The following is a 19,953-nucleotide window of genomic DNA, read 5'->3' on the forward strand; positions in this document are numbered from 1 at the left end:
GAGAGAGAGAGAAAGAGACACACACACACACACACACACACACACACACATATATATATAGTATTTAAAATGTAAATTGTATTGATATTGAGAACAACATAAAATCACAGAAGACTTTATTTCTATATTATATACATATTTAATTTGTTATATTTTTTAGAACAGAGAGGAAACAGTGTAAACAAAACATTTTGAACTGTCCAAGCAGTTCTTTCTTTGAAAAATGTCTCTTGATAATCTGTAAGAAGTTTTGCAACAAAACTGCATAAAAGGCATAAAATGCATTATAAAAGAGACAATAAGTGGTACAGGTTTGCTTCAGCTCAAGTGTACATATATTGAAATGTGTGCACTCTGTTAAAAAAAAAAACCGATCCACATTCAGAGATCACATCAGGGATTCTGTCTGACTCAGACCAGCAGAGGCTGGGGGCAGTTCTTCCTCCTGCTGTCTTTCTCTGCCTTGCCGATATAGCTCAGGAGCAGCTTTGTGGCACATTTGACACGGTTTTTGATTTTGGGTGCACAACAATGAGGCTTCACCAGCTCCTTCACGTTACACATATCATTAATGTGCCTGCCAAGCTAGAGGAAAACAATTCAGTATAAGATAAAGAAAATGAGAATTTATGTTGTTTAATCTTTTAACCATTCATTCCCTTAAAAAGAGACTCTTTACAATTACATTTAGATTTATTAAGCATATTTAATCACCCATTGACCCAGCTTGGCCACACATCACTTCATGTCAATCTTGGCCTTACCTCAGCCTCTATACATGCAGGTCTCTCCTGTAACTCTAGAGGACAGCACCGTTCAACCATTTGATCCACAGAAAACGGAAAACCTTTCCTATGGGTGACAAATTCGATTTCTGTTACTAATTCATCAAATAATATATATACATATATATTTTCCAGCACCTACAGTTTGGAGCATGTTGGAAAAACAAAAAATAAACTAATAAAACTATGCACAATAAAAAAAAAAAACATTTAGACATTTAGTTAAATATATACTTGGATTTCCATTGTCCTTGACAATGTTTTGCCATGCACAAGGTTAACCACGCCGAGACTGTTTTTTAACTATCCTGGTTTTGACTAGCTTTTATGGTCAGTGTTGTCTGACGGGAAAAATATCAGCCTAAACATAGATATATATATATATATATATATATATATATATATATATATATATAAACAAAAACATTTGAAGTAGTTTTACTGTATTTTTGTTAAACATGCAATTTGGAATGAAGTGAGTCTTACATGCTCTGGATGGCTGTATGTGTATGGCACAAAGTCTGGAGGGTTGGAGGAGCAGCAGGAGCGCCGAGTTCTCCATCAGTGGGTCTATATTCTGGATCCGGGGCAGAAGCTGCAAAACAGGAGTACAGCTCTTCTCCCTTCTTCTTTCCACAACACTCAAACTGCTGTCCTTTGGCTTTCTTCTCATCTTTACAAAACTTATCAACCATCTTCTTCCACTGAAATGGGTAAAAAGAGAAACAAGTTTAATAAGAAAAGGTAATGCCAGTTTTTTTTTCTTTTCAGCTTAAAGGAATCTGAAATTATAAATTATTCTTATTTATGATGTCTTTGTTTGTTGATTACGCAAACTTGTTTTATTTACCATTTGGAAGTGTTTTTATGAGTTTAGAAATTGTGAACTGAACTGAGAATCAATTCTCTTCACCTTCTTTTCAGCACAGCGTTGGTCGCTCTTTTTCACCTTGCAGCACTGCTTGTATTCTCTCTCGAGGACGTTGATGGCCTTCGACTGACGGACCAGCCAGCCGTAGCCAGTGCGAGGAAGACACTTGGGCGTGTATCGTGGTCGGGTCTTGTGATGAGCGCAGATATGTGCTATGTTGGAGGAATCGGGACGGCCAGGTGGAAAGCTGATGTGTGGAACTTCCGACTGCTTCATAAGTGCTTGTGGAGAAGCCACCAATGAGCTGGATGATTAAGAGAGAGAGCAGTGTTTAAGTATTTATACATTATCTTTTCATTTCCCCTTTCCTCTGTCTCATTTGCAACTCTAAACATGCTTATTAACATGGTGGGATGAATGAGTATTTGTTACATCACCACCTACAACTAGAATATGAACCAGTGTTGAGGATGACACATTTCTTCTTTTTATGGGTTGAGAAGATGACACATACTTTTTTCTTTCCAGCTATATTTTTGTCTACATTGAAAAAAAAAAACCTACATACTTCTCTTTGTACAAATGTTATAGATTTGCTCTCTTATTTAAGAAATTAGGTGTCAAAGATCAGTTGGTACAATGGCCCAGTTATGACTGGTAACATTTTTGACATATTGAAATTAATTTAAAAACAAATAAATGACTTATACCATGGTGTTTTGTTCTTCTTGGGCATCTTTGCAAATAATATAACCCTATGTCTGGACCTAAAGTAATATCATGCAGCAGCATATTAGGGACGGTCTTAAACAGGTCTCAAGTTCTCTTAAACATGAACTTCTCAGGTTTTAGATTTTTATTGTTTGCCCAATTTGAATTTCAGGTGGACTGACTATAAAATCTTGTATATTCAAATCTGTTAATAAATGTGGAAAGGAACTTTGAACTTATTTTTCTGTTTAGGTCACTGATTATGTGTCTTTGAACTGTATACTTTAAAACCACATATCATGTGGTCTAACCATTAGAGAACAATTTTGAAGATGTGCTTCTCACACATTGGCCGATTAAGAGAACTTTATTCTTTATGTAAGAGATTTTGTTATGTAATCTACAAATGTACTTCATTGGTTAACATCTAACGTTTTACTAAAGTCAAAAATGTTTAATACAACTGAACCAGATTACAGTTTAAATTCTTGATTGTTTTGACGCTATAAAAAGCATAGGATGGGAGATTAAATGATTGCTCATGTGCTTTTCTATTTACATTAGTAGCCACATTAGGGTCTTCAGTCTACTTCTTTTCATCATTAAATCAAACATTAACAGTGTGCCACCTTTTATTTTGTGTCATAGATATCATTATAGAATGAGATCAGAAGCGAAAGAACACTACTTAAATGATTTAAAAAAAAAAAAATTATTCTCAATGTTGAAAATAATTTATTTAATTGTTTGATGTGAACATCTATCATGTGGCATAACCAATGTTGATCCAACAGGATTTGAAGAATAACTAGTCAGGACCACTGGTTCAAAGCACAGTATTTACTAGAGATCAATTACACAGGGTAGTAAATGAAGTTTCAGTTATCTTTTATACTCTTTAATAAGAGAGTGTGAGACCATTATCATTCAATACCATACTTTCCCAGTCAATATCTATAAAAAAGCTTGAACATCACCAAATGCTGTATGTGCATTTTACAATTTAAAAATACAAAGTAAAATGGTAAGCCACATCAACATGACAGTTATTTCCATGACTGCATTTATTTTAAAAGAAAAGTTTTTGGAAAAACAAAAATGCATTTAACAATTTTTTTTTATCTTTAAACTACATGCAGCCATATTATGAAACAAATGTGAGATCAAGGCTTACAAAAATATATACCGTCAAATAAAAGCTAGAAAATGTTTCTGTAACACTGATATGATGTTAAAACCTCAAGCACAGTCAATAAATATAGAATATAGTAATTAATACAAAATAACAGTTCACTCAGGTAACTACAAACACTGATTTTCAACATTTTTGTAAAAAACAAAATGCCCATTAAAACTCCAACTACAAACTCACTGTACATACTCCAGTAGAAACCTACCCTTTGCAAGCTATGGAGTTATATTTGAAGGAACTTTTGAACTTTTGTGGAGTTTTGCCATTTGAGACTTCGGAGGAGACGTGATATGAAGAATCTGAAGCCTCCTTATCAAAACAGCTCCATCTGGCCTTCCCTCTCTTCTTGCAGCAGAAGTAGTGACTGGTTTTAATAGAGAATTCCTCAGTACAGTAGTCAGACAGACTCTTCTTCCACTGAATGATTGGAAACACAGTAAATCAGAAATAAATATATACAGGTACATCTCACAAAATTAAAATATAATGAAAAAGTTCTTTATTTTTTGTAATAAAAAAAGCAATCTTTCTTATATTCTAGATTCATTGCAAACTAACTGATGTTTACAACTGAATTTTTTATTTTCCAAAGCTGTATCTCAAAATGAGAATATTCTATTTTGAGCTTGATTAGTTTGATTAATTTTGAGTATAAATACTGGGTAACTGTTGGGCTAGATTAGAACATACAACTAAAATTATGGAAAAGATTACTAACTTCACAGTTATCCAGAAGACAATCATCAATACCCTTAGTCACAGAAGGTCATTGCTGAAAGGGCTGCTGTTCACAGAGTGCTGTATCAAACTATATTCATAGAAAGTTGAGTGGAAGGAAAAAGTGTGGTAAGAAAAGGTGCACAAGCAACAGGGATGACAGCCTTGGGAAGACTGTCAGGGAATGCCAATTAAATTTGAAAAAGCCGTCTTTGCGTTTTCGTCTGGACGGCTAATTCGTATATTTTCTGAAACGATGACGTCATCAGCCCACGTCTCCTCCCTAGTCAGACACCTCTACGTCACGTAACAGCAACAAAAACATGACAAAGACTGAACGATTGTCTTTTTATTAACTAACATTAACACTGATTAATAAATGTATTGTTCCATGTTCGTTTTAGTGTATCTCTGTGGCAGAATTACAGCGCCACATACTGGTCTGGCATGTATACTACATCATTTTGAGGTTTCGTGTGGACGCGGATATTTCTTGAGACGAGGGAAAAAAAGATCGGATTGGTGTAAGCTCCGTCTCCATGTGGACGGGGCCTGAGATTGACTGGCCAGCAAACTCACCTAACTAGAACCTCATAGAGAATCTATGGGGTATTTTGAAGAGGAAGATTAGTGGAACATCTGAAAAAACAATACAGAGCTGAAGGCTGCTATCAGAGCAACCTGGGCTTCAGTAACGCCTCAGCAGTGCCACAAGAATGATTGCCTCCATGCCACACCGCACTGAAGCAGTAATTTGTGCAAAAGGAGACCCCAATTAAGTATTGACTGCATAATTAAACCTACTTTGGAGATCTTGAACATTTCTGTTTTGTAAATCTTTTTTTGATGGATCTTTGAGAAAATATTAACTTTTTTAAAAAAATTTATTATTTTAAGCTGTAAGTCGTAACCATCAGATTTATATATATATATATATATATATATATATATATATATATATATATATATATATATATATATATATATATATATAAACCTCTTGGAATATTTCAGTTTATGTTCAATGAATCTGGAATATAAGAAAGTTTGCTTTATTTTATTAAAATTACAAAAAAATAAAGGAAACTTTCCATGAAAAACACTACATAAAACAACTACATTGTATAGGTACATCTACAATGAAAAAGAGAGAGTGCAACAGTCATGAGAGAATTATACTCTCACATACAGTCAAAGCGGTTTACTTTGACAATGGTCCAATGTTTTGGATACTTTGTCACCGAAGACTAAATATTGAAACTAAAACAAAGAGAGATTTTATCTAAAGACCTTGATTGTACATGAGAGCGTACGACAATGTCCATATACAGACAAAGTAAACAATAGGACTGAGCAACATCAAAACATTCAAGTAAATGCAGTAAATTACAAAGGAAAGGCAGGGGAAAACAAAAATGTCTTTCCCTTTCTGGTGAAAAGCCAGTCCTCCTACATCTGTGGTCTCTGCTTTAGTAATGTTAGCAGTTAAGAACTGGGTTATTTAAACCAGATGTGAGTGTAAACAAACACTGTGACTTTGTAGCGCTAAAACTGTTTGAGAAAGGCTACACAGCCTCAAATAATGGCAGAGTTTGGTGCTGGATTGACATTTTAGCACTCAAAACAATTTAGCATTTTAAACCTTCTGGTTCCAACATCCTGAAGTCAATGGGTTGCTAAACACAAGATTTTTGGTTAAGGCAAGTCGCACAAATTTTCATTTTTTTTGACTGATTAAAATAGGTGGTTGCTAACACAGCCAAATGGGACTACAGAGGCTATTGTCGACATTAAAAATCATTATACAGGTAAATCCATCTACTCACTAGTCTGCTTTTATAACCTCATTATGTTTATACATCACACTCTTACAAACTATTCTAACTCTGAATTTTTTCAATAAAGACTGAAAGAGAGAAGAACTGTGTTGAAGTTTTTTAATAGCCTACATTTAGCTTTCTACTTCTGGTGAAAATTCATTAAATTTGTGTTCATTTGTTAAGATTATCAAAACATGTAAGAATTATATACTTATTAGTGATAGAACTTATTTTCCGCAATAATCCAAAAGCCAATTTAAAAAAAAATAATAATAATAATAAATCCAATTGGGTTTTTGTTGAGAAAAAAAAAGGGTGATGTTCATTTACAGGTTGGCCTACAAAAATATGCTATAAAGTGCTCCAATTCAATTGTTGCTGCTCTCATTTAGTTTGGTGGCATTGAATTCATACACTAAATCTATATATTAGTAGTTCTCAATAGCCGCTTTTCCACTGTCCGGCCAGTGATTTAAATGGGCCAGGCAGGTCTCATAGCCTTGGACCTGTAGCACCGAGGCCAAAATAGCACTGCATTTCCACTGCCCTTTACATGCCTCCTCGTCACGCACCATCATTTCACCAACAAAGAGAAGTTATCAGAAAACTTAATAAAATAAGTCACTCGAACATGATAAAAGCAGCCATTTGTTTGCATGCTTAGTTTAATATCTTAATTCAAAGGCATCAATGTTTTACTATGATAAGTAATACATCATAATTTATCAGGATTGAAAATTAGTCACACAGAAATAAAATGCTATGAACATAGTCTGCTATTCAGTCGAGTCGGTTTCTGTTTATTTGTAGTCACAGTAGCCTATATACACATCACATTTAGAAAAAATTATAATTTCTATATTTTTATAAAAGCTTCCGAACAAAAAACATTATTATTTGGGCTACGCGGAGCTAAGGTCTCGAGACGAGACTTATGACAGATAAAATGTTACTAAAATACATGATTGTGACAGAGAATAAGAAGCTGTCATCTGATTTCAAGCTGTCACATTTACAGTGTTTTCTATGGTAATGTTAATGCCTAGCCTGCACAGTCTTTAGCATCGCTCATAAATATTTCTGCCTTGTATGTTGATTATAATCCACACCGGATCAAGTTATCTCAAACACTTGCTTCTGACTGAAAGTGAGTTTTGAGCTTAACTTATTTAAATAAGTTTTTAATGCTGGTGTTATAACTGTTAGCTCCTCTAGCCCCAGCTGACCCGCTTTGGCCCAAGGTTTTAGTCGGGTCAAAAAACCCAGACTGTTGGCCCTGAGGAAGCAGCAACGAGGCACAATCAAGCCCCGGAAGTGACAGTGGAAATCCAACTGGCCCTGGCACCCAATAGCATGCCTGCTTTTGGCCCCACAATGGAAACACGGCGAATTAATTTCATAACAGAAGTACATATGAGTTTGGACAGAAGATCCTGTGAATATAGTCTTGTGAAAGCTACACCTGTTATTAGAAAGTATAATAATGTCAAGACTCTCACCGCTTGTTCAGCACAACAGATTTGCTCTTCTGGTGTTCCATTAATGCCGCAGCAGACACCGTACCAGGACTGAAGTTGATTGATAGCATCAGCCTGACGATGCTCACGGCCAAAGCCACTCTGAGGAAACATGTCCCTAGGATACCGGACCGGAGCTTTACTGAACTGACAGATATCTTGCAGGTTGCCTGTATTTGGAAAGGCAGGGGGGAAATCAACCTCTGGACCCATCCTGGGTCCCACTGAGCGAGGGCCAAACACTGGGCGACCTGATGAGAGATTTTTAAAATGTAAAAAACAATTATACCAAAGAATTTGACAGGTTAAAAATCTGTAAAATGCTGCATCTCAACCAGTGCTATATTAAATCAAGCACAGTGCTTCTTAAACACTATGAAAAAGCTTTTTATATAAACATAAAATGTTCATCTAAAGACCACACCAAGTTCTTGCTCAGAAGTCGAGACACACTGGCCAAACTGAATCTGAACACATTATAGGATGCAACTGTACCTATTGGAGCATTCTCAGGGTGAAAGTTTGTGACTTCTCTCTCGGTCATGTCGGAAGAGCCTGCAGCTAAATACACACAAAGAAACCCAGGAGAGGATGTAAGACACCAGTCAAACTAATCCACTGACTTTACATTGAGAAACAGCAAGTGATCACTCACCCATCACTTTGGAAAGGTCAGGGATGACTGGTCTCTGCATCATCAAAAAGTCCAGCTCTGAAATAAAAAAAGAGATTGTAAACTGTTGCTTTACAGATGAAAATAAGTTTTGCTTTTCAAGTCAACATTACTTTTAACAAAGCAAAACACATATCCATTACAAATATAAACCAACTGATCAATCAACAGGACAAGTCAATCACTGATCATGGCCTTACCCTCAGGGGGAAGTGTCATCTCATGCTGAAGGCCATCTGCGAATGAAAGAAAACAACAAACAGGTCAGGCTCCTGACAAGAACGGCTTTGCTTTAATCATCAGTGATGACATTACCAGCAAAACTTGCATTCAAACGAGCAAAATTTAGTTGTATAGCGATGTATGAAGCACAGCTAACCCTTCTAGAAGTCATCATCCACACACTTGACCAAATTCAACTTTTTGCAAAATCTGTTTGGAAATTTTACACAAAATTTCCTGCAAAAACAAACAGAACAACATCAATGAGCCACACCAGCTTTCAATCTGCTTGTTGTGTTGGTGACATGCAAAGTTATGCTTTTTTTTTTTGACAATTCAACGTTCCAATTTTAATCTGAATGGTATGTTGTTTTAGAATATGTAAGGTTCACTCACTGGTCCAACAATGGCAGCCAATGACGCGGCAGAAGGATTCTTGCATGATACTGTCATTCCTTTTATGCAACAATATTACTTTAAATATGTTTTCTAAAATACATTAACTCTTTGGTTGATTCGATTAAAAAGGTTAAGAGATGTGTAATAATTATTAAGTTTCAGTAAATGCTCCATTCGATTTAGCCTTTACTTTATGTTATACTCATTCAGATTTCTAGAACACTTTGAGTCTTATATCAGTCTGATATACAAATCTCTTACTCACAAACTCATCAGTCTTGGTCATTAGACAGAGGAGACTGACTTCTATTGAAGACGGCCGGTGCCTTACCTTGATCATTCCAGAATACTTTTATTAAGTCCCCAATAGATCTGTACACTTAAAGTAAAACTATATGTAACCAGAGGTCATGACCATTACTATAGAACCAAGTTGACCAATTTAAATTACTCTAATGTAACTTTACATAATCATGCCGTGATTTCTCACATCCACTTAGTTAGAATAATGTTACAATAATCAGAGGTTGAGACTGACCCGAATTTAGGTTGATCAACAACTCACTGTTGTCCTAAACGGAAAAGCCCATTAGCCTCTAGTTAGTATACATAACTAATACCAATGTTTTAGCCAGAGCTCTAAAACATTTATCTTTTTTAAACACGAGAACAGATTTGCAGTGTTATAGACTTACTACAACATATTAGAGTTAACAACACAAATAGTTAGGATAAAGAATCAAGTATAGCAATTTATTAACCATAAGCAAAGAATAATTCACCATCCAATTCAAATCATAAATTCCCAATCAATAAAATACATAATCAATAATCCAGAAATCAAGATTTTAGTAGTAGTTACCTCGTAGCAGAAAATAATACAAACAGCACTCGTATGGGAGATCTGTTTGCATATTCCCTGAGCTCTTTGTAACTCTCCCTTAAATATCCAGAAATGTTCCCAAATGGTATTGTTTGTTGTTGCAGGGGTTTTAGCATATCACTTTTGGGGGTTGCATGTGAGTAACTTGGAGTTTTTTTGCTTCTCTCAGTTGGGTGTGCTGTTTTGCGAGACTGAGTTCAGCTGTTGATTCTTGTAAGAGTTCCTTGTCTTTTCAGACGGTGACCTTCTTCTGATCCAGTCAAACGGCATTAACAGCAATAATCTTACAGACAAATGGTATCAATAATCTTACACAATAACTGCCTTAAATTAATTACTTATATTAACTGCCCATTAACTATATTGCTTTATCCATGAAACTCACAATCATGCTGAACTAAATATCTGTGGATCCCTACTGAAAAAAACAAAACAAAACAAAAAAAAACAATAGAAACCATCAAAAAAATTATTATAGTTTCCATTACAAAAACCATTACAAAACATCAAATATGAACCATTAAAAAAATGTTTCCAGTGGTGTGCTTTGAGACATATTCCCTTAGGATTTAATGGTTTAATAAGCCACCAATAAAAAGGCAACAAATTACCAGAAGAGAGCAACAGGGACATTACAGTTTTCATTAAAACCAGTACAATTCCTGTGATGGTTTCTATAGTTTTTCAGCAGGGAAGAATCGCTGACATTTACAATAACATGCTGGTGTGATATTATTCAACTATACACTATACATTTAAAATATGGAGGAGTGGTTATGGTATAAATTTGAAAATATAATTTAAACAGACCTTTATCAAACAGTGTGACAGTAATTTCCCTTTGGACAGGAGAGTCTGGAAAAGTAGGACACATTGGCATTAGTCATTAGCGGGAAGAAACAAAAATACTCGGATAACATCCAGAACATCTGCAAGCATGTTTTATGTAACTCTGGCATGCATGGGGGGAAAAATCTATAAAAAAAAAAACAGCCTAATACCAAATATGATAAATAATTTCTACACTATCGTAAAAGCCCAATGAATTTATATTCCTTCTCATAAATCCTGAACATAAGATATATACAAAAGTAGCTTACTCCATGTTTGAGCTTTGTTCTGTGCAAACGACATGAAAACATTAGCGTGACGCAGACCTAAAAAGTTGCATTTACCTTCAGATGCGTCGCACAGAAGAGCGAGTAAAAGCGTCAAATAAAGTCCCACGCCGCGTGAGGAGCTCATGGTCAGTGATGTGCCCTCAGTCAAACACTTCTCTGTTGAGGTTAACGTGTATCTGACGCGGAGGGAGCTGACCGTTCACTGTTCCGCTCTTCAGCTTTTAAAGACAAACCCTGCAGTCAGGAGAAGATCATGTGGAGGAGGAGGACCATCAGGAGGACTTGCTGTCACACTTTAACTCCTTCACAGGTCACTTCTATTTACTTTTTTCTGCCTACCAGTACGTGCCCCCTCGTATCTTGTACCAGCTTAGACTCGAAAATAATAAGTCAGATGAGTGAGGATGGAAAGGAGCCCCCATTGGTGTTTACCGTCAAAAATACACTCAGACGGGTCGGGTCGTTCTTGAACGATTCGTTCATTTTGAACAAATCTTTAAAGTGACTCGGAAAGAACGAGTCGTCTCGGGGAGTGATTCGTTCAGTCGCGCATGCGCAAAATCCTACAGGTTCTATGGCGTGCATTTTGTGACACATCTAAGGCCTTTATGGCGGGTGGAATGTGACAGGATTACCTGACGAAGTCGACAGTCGTGTATTTTTGCGTGTCATAAGAGTACGTCGCCTCAACAGACGCGTGACAAGTACGCCGCCTCAACAGACGCGTGATCAGTACGCCGCCTCAACAGACGCGTGATCAGTACGCCGCCTCAACAGACGCGTGATCAGTACGCCGCCTCAACTGACGTCACCTCAACAGACGCGTGATAAGTAAACCGCCTCAACTGACTGTGACACAAAATACCTCAAATAGAGTTAAATTAAATATTTTTTTGGTTTTACATTATTTTACTACAAATTATACACCATCAACAGAGCTGAAAATTAGTTGTATTTTCACAATAACATCAACATAAATTCACACACATTAATTATTAAACATTATTCTGATTTGTGCCATTCTGAGGTTTTACTTTTGATATATTGGTTATGTTAATAATTTTACTTAACACTCTTGTTACGGTTCTCAGTTTGTCCTGTTTTCAGAGTCATGTCGACCATAAAATGTGCATATCAACCATTGAGCTAAATAATTTTGGTCAATAGAAGGTAATGAAAAGGTATTTTAATAAAATTGTTAAAGAAGTGTATTAAAAATTCAGGTGCATTTTGAAACACTTTAAATTGGGCTGTCACTAACGATTATTTTGTTAAATGAGCAATCTACTGATGATTTTTTTTTTTTGTAATACAGAAAAGACTTGAAATATTTGCTTAAACTGTAAATCTTTAAAAGTAGACTTAAAATATCTGTAACGATGAGGCAATAATTGGTTTAAATAAAACATTAAAAGCGAGTAATCATATGGTTTCACTGAACACTGTTAAAATACATAAAGGAATGTTCATCTAAACAATAAATGTATGTACAATATGTAATGTAAATGCCTATAGAGGGCGCCAGCAGCCTAAGTGATTGAGCAAGTTTGCATATTTAGATCTATATTGATGTAATCTTGTGTTGGCGTTTTATATATATATATATATATATATATATATATATATATATATATATATGAAGAGTTCAGATGCAAAAACCTCTAAATGCCATCTGAAATTTTCATCTAAAATTAGGATTTTTATCAAGGTCCTATGCTTAGGTTGAGTCATTTTACTTTAATTGTGATGTGCAGGTCCTTTTCCAGGCTATTAAAGTGAAATAACTGAATATAAATATATGAGCCCGATAAAAATCCTAATTTTAGATGAAAATTTCAGATGGCATTTAGAGGTTTTTGCATCTGAACTCTTCATATATATTTCATATATATGAATGTTTTCAACATTTTAAGTCAACAGATGAACTTTGCAGATGAGTTTGTTGACTGAGCTGCAAGAGATGTGTTCCACATAACAGTGAAACAATGAATATTATTGGAAACATATTGGTACAATTCAGAAAAATGCAGGCTTTACAAAATGTTTAGCCACAAACTATGCTGATATAGCGAGAAATTCACTTCGACAAGAAATATCCACACATTGGAGGATAAAAAAAAAATCTTAAAGGATTTTTAAAATTAAAAATCTAAAGTCTCAAAGTCTTGGAATGAGAATGGGGATCTTCATGTTGATCAAACTTTTTTTTAGAATAATGTATGGAGACGCAAATATTTAGCATGTCCCTTAAATATGTAACTTTTGGCCTGTAGGATAAACAATGATTTCACTAAAATTTAACATTTAATATACAACTAATTTTTCAGTTTTATGGCATCCCTTTTCCAGTTACATTTTTTTTCCGTCTTTTTGCAATTGATATTATTTCAAGCCACTGTTTGTACTGCTTGCTCATTTTCAGAAATAAAAGTACAATTAGTAATGATAAATCAGCATTGCTGTGTTATTGTATGTTGTGAGAAGTTTTCTGTGTCTTAAATTCATTAATGACAAACGCATTTGAAGTTTTGGGTTATTACAATACTAATCTAAAAATGTGAATAAAATTCAGAGTACATTTTGATTGGTATCAAACATTTAATTTGAAGACTTAAAAGACAACGTCAAACATTTCGAATTCAACAGAAAAAAAAAGAACAAGTATATATATATATATATATATATATATATATATATATATATATATATATATATATATATATATATGTGTGTATAAAAAACAGAACAAGCCTTTTGATGACAATGCCTTTTATATATATATCACTTTATGAAAACACCTATTGTAAACGTACCTGGATGTAAGAGTCATCATTTTGTCACACAGAGTAGGCTACAATATCCTTTGTCTGACACATCCATTTCAAGTCAGTCAGTCTGTATTAATGAACAGGTGACCTGAATCAGGTGTGTTTAATTAAGGAGACATGCATATTGTGCAGTGATGGGGGTCCTCCAGGAATGTTCTTAAGAACCATTGTGCTGTCTGCATACATTTACAAAATAACAAGAATGTGTTTGCTAATTATATATTGTAGTTTACTTTATATCATAATAGGCTACTATTTGTCTATTCTTTTTTTTTTAAGTTCTGTGCTTCAGAGATAAATTGTGTTACTATGTATATTGATGTGCTTAAAAAATTGTATTAATTGTTTGGCAAATGCAGGTGTGTTTGACTAGGGTTGGAGCTAATTCTGCATGCCAGGTGCACTCCATTCATTGGTTATCCCTAGGCCTGGTTCTTAGTCCTGGTCATGTGGACCCTCTGCTATGCACATTTTGCATGTCTCTCTTATTTAACACTCCCGATTCAGTTCATTAGCTTGGTAAAAGAGAGCTCCGTGAACTGAACTGAGTGTGTAAGATAAGGGAGATATAAAAATTAAAGACAAATGGGGTCTTCCAGACTTTTACCAGTGATAGATGCAAAAAGCTAACATTTCTCATTGGATGGGGGTTTATCAGGTATGGGTAACTGGAATGTGTGAGGGTACACAGACATGGAGGCTTTATATTGGCATTGTACAGAGATGCATACTGCCATCAAGATTACATCTTTCATGAGAAGTCCATGGTTATTAGACCAAGACAATTCCAGCTCTCATTCTGCATGTGCTACAGAAGCACGGTAGACAGAGTGAATGTTCAGTCCAGATCTGTCTGAATATTGAACATGTGTGACCGATCATGAAAAGGACATTCAGGCAATGATGACCACAGACTGATGAGCAGCTGAAGAAGAAACAATTATTATCCTCGATTTACAAACAATTGAACACTGAAATTAAAAGGAAAGTTGACGTGACACAGTGTGAAACGTGTTTCTGTCCCATTTATCTTATATTTACAGATTACTGTTTATTTAGTCAGTGAAAACATTGAAAATTTTGTTTGCAGTTTTGTCAATCAAATAAATATTAAATATGGGTTTCTATTTAATCCTATCGAGATGTTTTATGTCTTGAGGTCTATAAAAGTTAAAAATAATAATGATAAATATAAATTTCAAAGCATTCTATGTACTGTAATTATAAACTATACTGTCAGTTTACCATAGTTATCCAAATTAAGTAAATCATTCGCGTTTTTTTTCAATTCATAAGAATAAAAACTTCTTATATTTGGGTTAAAATCAATCCCATGGCGTCATCTAGTGGACAACATTAATATCACTGCCTTAGCGTCCCAAATATGATAAATTAATCAAATTAAGCATGTTTGCTTAGAATGACTTTGTTCTCGATGCCATTTAATGTTAAAGATCGAATGTCTAATGAATATCTATTATAAATACAACTTTATTTCTGTTAAAATTACACTCTTCTATGTCAAGATCACAAGGAAACAAGAAAGAAATGTAATTCAAGCAGAAATCATGCATTTCCTCTCAGTTTTTCCCTACTGTTTGTAGCATCCAAGCAAACTGAACATTAATGTGCTTGTACTTCACTTCAACACCAACTTAACAGATAAACATAATTTATCAAACATAAAATAGACTTTATGCAGTTATTATTATGCACTGTTACCACGTTTTGGGAAATATCTTAAAAACAACCTGTTACAAATGCATCTACTGTAATGCAAACCTTACATTTCGTGTAAAGCAAAGTATACTGAGACGATGTATATATCAGGCGTCTTGTGAGGCGGCGTATATTGAGACGGCGTATATATCAGGCGTCTTGTGAGGCGGCGTATATTGAGACGGCGTATATATCAGGCGTCTTGTGAGGCGGCGTATATTGAGACGGCGTATATATCAGGCGTCATCTAAGGCAACGTAGCTAGGTTCAGACGTACTGAGAACACGTACTATTTTTGTTAAATTTCTTACGTACGCCGTCGTCACGTCGCCGCCTATGATTGGTTCCAACAGTGACGTCGCCGCGACGTCGCCGCGGGTCTGTCGTCTGCCCTCCCATTCAATCCCATTCAAAAATGAACACGGACTGACGGCGACGGAAAGGTCGACTGCTCCTTCTCCTTCTCCTGCTAAGGCTTAGATGTGTCACAAAATGCACGCCATAGGCCTTAGCAGGAGAAGGAGAAGGAGCAGTCGACCCTTCCGTCGCCGTCAGTCCGTGTTCATTTGTGAATGGGATTGAATGGGAGGGCAGACGACAGACCCGCGGCGACGTCGCGGCGACGTCACTGTTGGAACCAATCATAGGCGGCGACGTGACGACGGCGTACGTAAGAAATTTAACAAAAATAGTACGTGTTTTCAGTACGTCTGAACCTAGCTACGTTGCCTTAGATGACGCCTGATATATACGCCGTCTCAATATACGCCGCCTCACAAGACGCCTGATATATACGCCGTCTCAATATACGCCGCCTCACAAGACGCCTGATATATACATCGTCTCAGTATACTTCGCTTTACACGAAATGTAAGGTTTGCATTACAGTAGATGCATTTGTAACAGGTTGTTTTTAAGATATTTCCCAAAACGTGGTAACAGTGCATAATAAGTACAAGCACATTAATGTTCAGTTTGCTTGGATGCTACAAACAGTAGGGAAAAACTGAGAGGAAATGCATGATTTCTGCTTGAATTACATTTCTTTCTTGTTTCCTTGTGATCTTGACATAGAAGAGTGTAATTTTAACAGAAATAAAGTTGTATTTATAATAGATATTAGGGATGCACGATATTGGATTTTGGCCGATATTCGATATGCCGATATTTTCTAAATAATTTTGGCCGATGCCGATACCGATATCGATATATATACAAATATATACTGATATATTTAAACTTTAATTTTACTGAAGAGAAATCCATGTATCTCTTCTGTACTGATTCTACCATCAATTTATTATTTTACAAATGTAGACAGACATTCACATCTGAAAAACAGGTCAATTATTTCACTTGGAGAATATCGGTTTGGCTCATCGGCAGAAATATTCATATCGGCCGATACCGATAATTGTCATTTTAAGCTTTTATCGGCCGATACCGATGTTGTGCCGATATTATCGTGCATCCCTAATAGATATTCATTAGACATTCGATCTTTAACATTAAATGGCATCGAGAACAAAGTCGTTCTAAGCAAACATGCTTAATTTTATTAATTTATCATATTTGGGACGCTAAGGCAGTGATATTAATGTTGTCCACTAGATGACGCCATGGGATTGATTTTAACCCAAATATAAGAAGTTTTTATTCTTATGAATTGAAAAAAAAACGCGAATGATTTACTTAATTTGGATAACTATGGTAAACTGACAGTATAGTTTATAATTACAGTACATAGAATGCTTTGAAATTTATATTTATCATTATTATTTTTAACTTTTATAGACCTCAAGACATAAAACATCTCGATAGGATTAAATAGAAACCCATATTTAATATTTATTTGATTGACAAAACTGCAAACAAAATTTTCAATGTTTTCACTCACTAAATAAACAGTAATCTGTAAATATAAGATAAATGGGACAGAAACACGTTTCACACTGTGTCATGTCAACTTTCCTTTTAATTTCAGTGTTCAATTGTTTGTAAATCGAGGATAATAATTGTTTCTTCTTCAGCTGCCCATCAGTCTGTGGTCATCATTGCCTGAATGTCCTTTTCATGATCGGTCACACATGTTCAATATTCAGACAGATCTGGACTGAACATTCACTCTGTCTACCGTGCTTCTGTAGCACATGCAGAATGAGAGCTGGAATTGTCTTGGTCTAATAACCATGGACTTCTCATGAAAGATGTAATCTTGATGGCAGTATGCATCTCTGTACAATGCCAATAAAAAGCCTCCATGTCTGTGTACCCTCACACATTCCAGTTACCCATACCTGATAAACCCCCATCCAATGAGAAATGTTAGCTTTTTGCATCTATCACTGGTAAAAGTCTGGAAGACCCCATTTGTCTTTAATTTTTATATCTCCCTTATCTTACACACTCAGTTCAGTTCACGGAGCTCTCTTTTACCAAGCTAATGAACTGAATCGGGAGTGTTAAATAAGAGAGACATGCAAAATGTGCATAGCAGAGGGTCCACATGACCAGGACTAAGAACCAGGCCTAGGGATAACCAATGAATGGAGTGCACCTGGCATGCAGAATTAGCTCCAACCCTAGTCAAACACACCTGCATTTGCCAAACAATTAATACAATTTTTTAAGCACATCAATATACATAGTAACACAATTTATCTCTGAAGCACAGAACTTAAAAAAAAAAGAATAGACAAATAGTAGCCTATTATGATATAAAGTAAACTACAATATATAATTAGCAAACACATTCTTGTTATTTTGTAAATGTATGCAGACAGCACAATGGTTCTTAAGAACATTCCTGGAGGACCCCCATCACTGCACAATATGCATGTCTCCTTAATTAAACACACCTGATTCAGGTCACCTGTTCATTAATACAGACTGACTGACTTGAAATGGATGTGTCAGACAAAGGATATTGTAGCCTACTCTGTGTGACAAAATGATGACTCTTACATCCAGGTACGTTTACAATAGGTGTTTTCATAAAGTGGTATTACATTTAAAAATATTTTGATACATTCATTTTTATCAGATAAGCGGATGTGTTCTGACAGAAATATTTTCAAAGTGTAGTTCGCTGGTAAAGTGTTTAACCCTCAATCTTTCCTGGGTGTCAATATGACCCCAATCGACTTTTCATTAGTTAAAAAAAGGGTTCCCTTCATCTCAGAGGAATACAATTTTGTGACTTTTCTTACATTATTTATCTATCTATCTATCTATCTATCTATCTATCTATGTATCTATACATACACAAAAAACTGGCCTTGATTCGGTTGTTCTGAAGGTGTGTAAAAAAAAATAATAAAAAAATTAATCAATCTTGTCTTTGGAAAATGAATGGGAAATTCAACAATTTATTTATTTATTTTTTTTCATCAAAAAACACTTACACACACTCGGACAGAGACACATGTGCACACATGCTCTCTCCCTCTCTCACACTCACTCACTCACACACACACACACACACACAAAGACACTTACACTCACACAAAGACACTTACACTCACACAGAGACCCAGGCACACTTGCCCTCTCTTCCTCTTTCTCTCACTCACACTTTCTCTACAACCTTCTCTCTCTCTCTCTTACACGCACAGACACTTACACCAGGGCCGTGCACAGACCTTTTGAGGGGCATGTGCTGAAACTGAAAAAGGGCACCCCCCCCCCCTTTTTATATCAAGATTATTTAGTAAGCCTGCATAAAAGGAAGAAATGGTCACATCTTCATGACAAATTCAATAACACAAAATAATTGTCTCAAAAGCTTTAGATTTATTCACGATTAATAACAACCATAATAATAATATTAGATAATATAGATAAACAGGGTTTTAAGGGCTTCTTTAAACCTAATACAACAGCAACCTTCTGTGAGCCATGTATCTGGCAAAAATTTGATACTGTGGTGGACCAGGGATGTTGGTCTCTCGAAGGTCTCTTATTCACTACACTTTCCCCTAAAATAAGCCAGCAATGAAAAAGTAAATAAAAATAGTGTGAAAAGTACAGTTGCAGTGAAAAGCATTTCTGAAGGATCACGTGACACTGAAGAGTATACTGGAGTAATGATGCTGAAAATTCAGCTTTGATCACAAAAATAAATTACATTTTAAAATATTCAAATAGAAAACAGTTATTTAAAATTGTAAAAATATTACACAATATTACTGATTTTGCTGTATTTTGGATAAAATAAATGAAGCCTTGGAATGAATCACGAATTACATTCTGTATGATAAAATATAAAGATTTCAGTGATCTTCTGTAATTTTTTTTTTTTTTTTAGTTATTACTACATTACTGTAGTAAAACCATGTTTTACAACATTTTATAAAGAGAGTATACAGAGAGTATACCATAACATGATTAGCCTAAATGTTAATAAATTAAGTGTATCAGCAATCATAAATCAAAGAAGAAATTTCTTAGAAATATAGTTATCTAGGTGACGAGGATCACTCGTCGCTGTGTAAGT

At 35.2% G+C, this 19,953-nt stretch overlaps 1 protein-coding gene across 15 annotated transcripts in view; it reads right to left on the reverse strand.

The window, feature by feature from the left end:
- Positions 1-262: 262 nt before the first annotated feature.
- The window catches only part of ecm1b (extracellular matrix protein 1b), a 75,020-nt gene continuing 55,329 nt past the window's right edge, over positions 263-19,953 (reverse strand). For 10 of the 15 annotated variants that reach the window (XM_026284223.1, XM_026284226.1, XM_026284222.1 and 7 more), the window contains 6 exons: positions 7,596-7,864; positions 3,765-3,976; positions 1,699-1,960; positions 1,272-1,489; positions 765-852; positions 263-585 (listed from right to left, as the gene is read on the reverse strand). In XM_026284223.1, coding sequence (XP_026140008.1) covers positions 412-585; positions 765-852; positions 1,272-1,489; positions 1,699-1,960; positions 3,765-3,976; positions 7,596-7,864 — 1,223 coding nt within the window. In that variant the 3' untranslated portion in view covers positions 263-411. Of the gene's footprint in view, positions 586-764; positions 853-1,271; positions 1,490-1,698; positions 1,961-3,764; positions 3,977-7,595; positions 7,865-8,108; positions 8,175-8,268; positions 8,326-8,486; positions 8,523-8,665; positions 8,686-10,600; positions 10,646-10,965; positions 11,258-19,953 lie in introns of those variants that run through there. The other 5 variants (XM_026284219.1, XM_026284224.1, XM_026284225.1 and 2 more) reach the window with 3 other exon arrangements.

This window comes from Carassius auratus, chromosome 16, assembly GCF_003368295.1.
Source record: "Carassius auratus strain Wakin chromosome 16, ASM336829v1, whole genome shotgun sequence".
Lineage (NCBI taxonomy): Eukaryota > Metazoa > Chordata > Actinopteri > Cypriniformes > Cyprinidae > Carassius > Carassius auratus.